The sequence below is a fragment of the Haplochromis burtoni genome, unplaced genomic scaffold (genome assembly GCF_018398535.1).
Source record: "Haplochromis burtoni strain Fernald_Lab_line unplaced genomic scaffold, NCSU_Asbu1 Contig_57, whole genome shotgun sequence".
Lineage (NCBI taxonomy): Eukaryota > Metazoa > Chordata > Actinopteri > Cichliformes > Cichlidae > Haplochromis > Haplochromis burtoni.
Window position 1 is genome coordinate 1,556,258 of NW_024582418.1, and position 5,758 is coordinate 1,562,015.

General features: G+C 39.0%; 1 protein-coding gene across 2 annotated transcripts in view; it reads right to left on the bottom strand.

The window, feature by feature from the left end:
• Positions 1 to 2,761: 2,761 nt before the first annotated feature.
• mtx2 (metaxin 2) overlaps positions 2,762 to 5,758 on the bottom strand; it is a 5,078-nt gene continuing 2,081 nt past the window's right edge. Inside the window, exons 4-10 of one of the 2 annotated variants that reach the window (XM_005922462.2) lie at positions 5,475 to 5,547; positions 5,137 to 5,213; positions 4,925 to 5,017; positions 4,773 to 4,811; positions 4,571 to 4,696; positions 4,202 to 4,278; positions 2,762 to 3,817 (exon numbers count right to left, since the gene is read on the bottom strand). In XM_005922462.2, coding sequence (XP_005922524.1) covers positions 3,658 to 3,817; positions 4,202 to 4,278; positions 4,571 to 4,696; positions 4,773 to 4,811; positions 4,925 to 5,017; positions 5,137 to 5,213; positions 5,475 to 5,547 — 645 coding nt within the window. In that variant the 3' untranslated portion in view covers positions 2,762 to 3,657. The other variant, XM_042220916.1, reaches the window with a different exon arrangement.

A 5,758-nucleotide genomic window follows, 5' to 3' on the forward strand; every position in this document is an offset into this window, starting at 1 on the left:
TGTGTGTGTGTGTGTGTGTGTGTGTGTGTGTGTGTGTGTGTGTGTGTGTGTGTGTGTGTGTGTGGCTCACACCCATATACAAACCCACAGGCACTTAGCTCAGTGTTTGACTGCCTGAGGTCTCCAAATCACTTAAACCACCCCTATGCTTTGACACCTGAGAAGACATGCTGATCCAGTTTATGTGAATGAGATTAAAGAATTACTGGGTCGCAGCATCAGAAACTACACATTGCATTGATTCAGTTCAGTACTTGCATAGACACACACACACACACACACACAAACCAGCTCATACACACCAGATGCAATTAACATAAGTGAAAAAACAACCTCTTTCACAGAAAGTCCACATTGTGCATCATGACTCACTCTGAAAATCAAGCTGTGTAATCATCAGCCTCCAGACGTATTGGCTAATCTGATATCACAGCACATGTGCAGATGCACATTCACATCCTTGAATACAAAACTTACATTGTCAACTTCTTCCATGATGGGACAATGATTCCCACGATTTGGCAATAATCTTCATTTTTACCTCCCTCCCATCACCACCCTCATATTAACTAATTGTACTATCCTTTAATTTAATCTATCAAAGAGAATGTTGAACTGTTACATGGGAAGACTTTTTGGGGGGAACAAATCCATAAACGTATAAATCGATCAAGAATATTATCAAAAGAAAATGCATCGCCTGTTCCAGGCCATCACATGAAATCCACAACTGAAAATAATAATTCTAAGTGCATTTGGACGGTACAGCTCCACCCACTCAAATTCCTCAGTGGTTTGAATTTGAGTACACACTGACCCAGCATGATCAAGAAACATAATGATAACCAGTGCAACCAGCTGTGTGACTTTCTTTCTCATAATAAGAACCAAATGTTTCTCTCTCTCCAAAACTGAAAAAGAAGTTAAACTAGACTCTCTTGCCATTTGTTTCATCCTTTTTCTTCTTCTTTCAGTTTTTTTCCTAACCGCAGTTTGAGAAAATCCACGATAAATTTGCTTTGACAAGCTGGCCCCAAATCCCTTAAAGCTCTGCCACTGCAAGATACTTTGGAATCCCAATGCTGCCCCCTTCTGGACAAACGTTTTCAATACAATTTGTAGCTCGGGGTAAACCTGCTTTAGTGATAAATCTTGTCCATGTTTCAAAAATATATCTGTATGCAGTCCCTTCCTGTATGCAAATATTAAGCTTGTGTGGGAGGACAAATGCATGCTTTTCAGTTTTCTGTGCACTTTTATGAACATAGAATTTGATTATTGTTTTGGTTTCTAATATTCCTCTGTCATGCTTTTGACTTGAGTTAATTTGTGATTCAAAACTGACTGTAGGTGTGGATATAAGACGGTGTTACCCTGTGATGGACTAGTGACCGGTCAAGGCTGTACCTCTGCCCTTCAACCCCAAACTCATTGCCACAGATTGAACCTGAAACCCTTTGCCCCCTCTAATGGCCTCGGGCATTGTCTCCTTGAAGTGGAAGGCCAAAATAAGAGTTTGGACACAGCATGAGAACATTTTAAAGGTAACAGAAAAGTCAGAGATGTGTGGACTCGGCTGTAATCTTCCTCCCTGCAGGAGAGTAGAATCAAGGGCAATCAGGGAAAATTCTGCTCGCCCGGTGTCACCAGTTTTGACAATAAGCCCATTACTATCTCTGCACCATAAAACATTCTCGCTGTCCACTACTGTTGTGACTCTATTTTAGCTTAAAATCAGTTGATTCACATTAGAAATCATGCATTGTTTACCCTTTTTTCCCCTCATAAGCTCCAAATCTAGAGCTTGCAGTTGGGCAGCATGATAATAATGTGAATTGCTCTTGTAAAGATGTGCTATTTCATATGATTCAGATGTATGTAGTTATATTGCTATATGTTATATTTGTTGTATTTTGTGTTGCCCTCTTGGCCAGGTTTCTTTTTAATCTCTGTGAGACTTTTACCTGGACAAATAAAGGATAAATCTTCATAACTTTTATTCACACTGTGGTTTTGCATACATTACATTTTTTCCTTAGAAATGTTCAACAATAAAAAAAAAAACCATGAGAATATTTATAAGGACCTAACTACAAATGACACTGTAGGTCTGCTGACAATTTCTCAGCATTGTTCTCCATCATCTGTTCAATTTCCAACCAAAACTAATTCACATTACTTCAGTCTTTTACTTGTATGGTGTTTTAGGTCTATTTTTAGAGGTTAATAATTAATCAAAACCCTAATATAGCATAAAGAAAATCCACAAAAAACTGCAGACTTGACTACATGTCTTCAATAAGATGTACCGTTTTGTTTTTCCATGTATTTATCTCTGTCTGGTGCCTGGCTGATGACCTCCAAGTGTGCAGCATTTGGTCGTTGCAGGTCATTAGTCATGATGCCACAGCTCCTGGAAGTTCAAGGGTCAAAGCCCGACCTCACAGGAAACCTGGAAGACAGACTCGCTCTGCCCGTCTGTCATGCACTCACAACCTGTTCAACTCAAGGGCAATCAAAGGTGATCAGACATTACCATTGAGCTTGTATTAGACCCAAAGGTAGAAACAGACACCCGATAACTTGGCAGCATGTTCCATCTTTTTAAACTTCTCTTTCAGATTTTGTTTTGGCAACATATGAGGGATTAATCCAATAAAACCCGATGCTAAAACATACAGGGGTACCTAATGAAAGAGCCACTATATAGTTTTGTGTTATAATTTCAAACAATATCAAACAAACTTCCGAACACGTATTATTTGGGGGAGAAATGTATTGTGGCAAGTGTATTCCATCATGTAGGCACTTTCTATTCACACAAGTAAAACATGGAAAAAATAAGGAATAAATCACATCTTCATGATTATGTTCATGCATTTTGTACAGAATAAGAAGTAACCTCTCACTGGATTTTCTCTCTCTGTTTCACATTTCTTGCAAGCTTTGGGAGTGCCCTGGAGGAAAAACACAGTGAGCCATTTGACCTCGGACGTAGGTCAAGTGGAGTTCTGTTTTTTGAAATGCAGTCATGTCACGAGGCTGGGAAATCAACACCTCGGTTTTCAGCGAGGCGGTGGGCGTTTAGAAACGCACTCATGCACTCTGACACATGTAGACACCACTTCCGTGAAAAAGAGTGTAAAACATGAAAAACCCAAGTGTGTGCAGACATTCTGCTGAGGTGAACTTGATCCTGACAACAAATCTGAAAGATTTGGAAGTCTGATCAGCATTTAATCCTAATCTTTGATGTTCATTTCAGACTGATTTAAGGTTGTATATCAGCTTTGATATTTTTTGTATTCACTTTTTATAAAGCTAGATTTTCAAGGTATTCCACTAACTGTGATGATCACAGTTACTAGCATATGTGGCATTTGTTCTCATAATATTTTGAAAAATACATTTAACTCAGGACATTTTCTTTTACATATTCTTAATACACTTACAAATTATGCTTACTTTAGGACATTCATAATTCTTAAACTTCTGGAGATGATGTATGAACAGGAAGCCACAAGTGAAGGAAAAATAAGAAAAAGGACACGTATGCAGTTTTTTTGTTTTAGGCATTTCAGCTTCTTAGGGCTACAATCTGGGGAATGAGAGGAGGAAAGAATGTACGAGAAGAGGTGATATGTTATTTTCAGTCCTTCAGGAGCTCTTGTCTTCAAAGTAGGTCTGTTCAATGCGTCTGCAGAAGGACAGAAGATTGCTGTAGCTCTTGACCCTCTCTGCCAGCTCAGTGCTGGTCAGTCTAGTAGTCAGTATAGTGAAGAGATGGCCAAACACCAATGCATCCAGCTCCGTAGGCCTATAACACACACGCCACACACACACTCCGTTAATGACTGGCACTCCTTCAGCTTTAAATATAATGAGAAATGAGGTGTTACAGACACTGGCTTCACTTGTAATACTTTGTTCTAACACAAATCAAACATTGCCAGGGAGTACAGAACAAAGCTTTTCAGTTGATTACGAGATCAATACAATTTTAAACCACAAGGTGGTGCTCCAGGAAAACTGCTTGCAATAATTAGAAACATTTCCTTTTTGGTGTGAATGCCTATAACAGGGGTTGGAGAAAGGATTCTGGAGAACTCAGATGTAGATTTATTATTCAGTCGCTATAAACAAGACAAAAGAGAAAGCGATAACCAGAAACATACAGATATAAAAAAAAAAAAATACATACTGTTTATTAAAAAAGTATGACTGTGTTCCCAGCCTCTGAGAGAGAGCCTGGCAGCATTGACTCACATCTTCATAAACCTAAAATACATGAGGACATACAGACGTTTAAAACAAGTTTGTTTACTTTATTTTTTATAGACAGTCTGATGTTGACGATCAGACTGGGTTCTTTTTCCTACTTACACAAATAAGAGACAAACACAAATAAGTTAAAGTTAAGGGCCTTCAAACAGTCTAAAAGATCAATTCTGTAACATTTTGAAGAATTCCACCTTTAAAAGAAAAAGATAGGAAATTATTTTTCTGATTGCAGAAAGGGAATTGTAGAGCTGGCAAAACATCAACTTTTCACTTCCAGGTTGTTGCTAACCTGCTCCAACGTTTTCCCTCCCCAGCCAATGGCGTTCATCTTCCTGCGCACCTCCCACTGCTTCTGGTAGGCGAGGATTTTATTGAGAGGCCATGAGTATGGACTGCTGTATCTGGGACGAGAAATCTACAAAAACAGATACAGCTGATTAGGAGGCTATCAAGACTTTAACAAGTTTTGTTTTTAAACCTGGTGTACACACCTCAGTGGCTGTAGAATCATCACACCACTGAATGTACAACTGTAGAGAGATGAGGACATGTGTGAGAGGATACTTCTCAGACACATTCATAAAAACTGTGCATGTGCTGAAGTTCTAGTATCAGTATGTTATGGTTTTTATGTTTTTCATACCTCAGCAGTAAGCAGCATATTGTTGACCAGCTCCATGTACGCTTTCATTTCAGCTCTCTGAACGTCATCTAAGCCATCGCTCAAAGAATGACCCTAAGTACCCAAAAGAAGACAACAGCAGAAAGAAATATGAAAACCTGCTCCTCCACTGGGAAAAACTAGAAGCAAATTTGCCAAAAGAAACAAACAGCTTTCATCTGTACAACACTTGCCTTAGCTTTAGTAAATTGCACAATCGGCCCCAGTTCTGACACCACCTGGTTGCCCACGTGGATAAAGGGAATTTTACCTGTGGACACAAACATAAAAAGGCTGGGCATTAAAATCATCACATTTAATTCAACACAAAAAGCTAACCTGCAACAAAGTAACTTCCAGATGCACCTACACGAATCCTGGAAGCAAACTTAGCTTTTCATTTCGAATAAAATCCTTCCAGCTTACAGTGTACAGTTGTGTAATGTTTTAATGAGCAGAATGAGTGCTGAGATTCACACAGTGTTGAGATCAGACACCCAGAATTTGTCTCTGAAGCTACATGTATACTAACCAGAAGGTGACATGTATTCAGCATTTGCTCTGCAGAACACCTGAACTGGCAGACCACACATCCTCAGGTACGCCTGCACATCAGAAATGGGACAGAATTAAGCAGCTGAGGAATAAAAGCACTAGGAGGACACTAGCTTGTAATTCCATGAGGTTGGGTTTGCATCTCCTCCCAGTCTCAAATAGTTCACCTATGGGATGAATGTGTTAACTAAACATACTGTGAAAGTAAATGAAAAATATTACTTGTGGTATACTTTGATATGCTTTAAAAAAAAAAAAAAA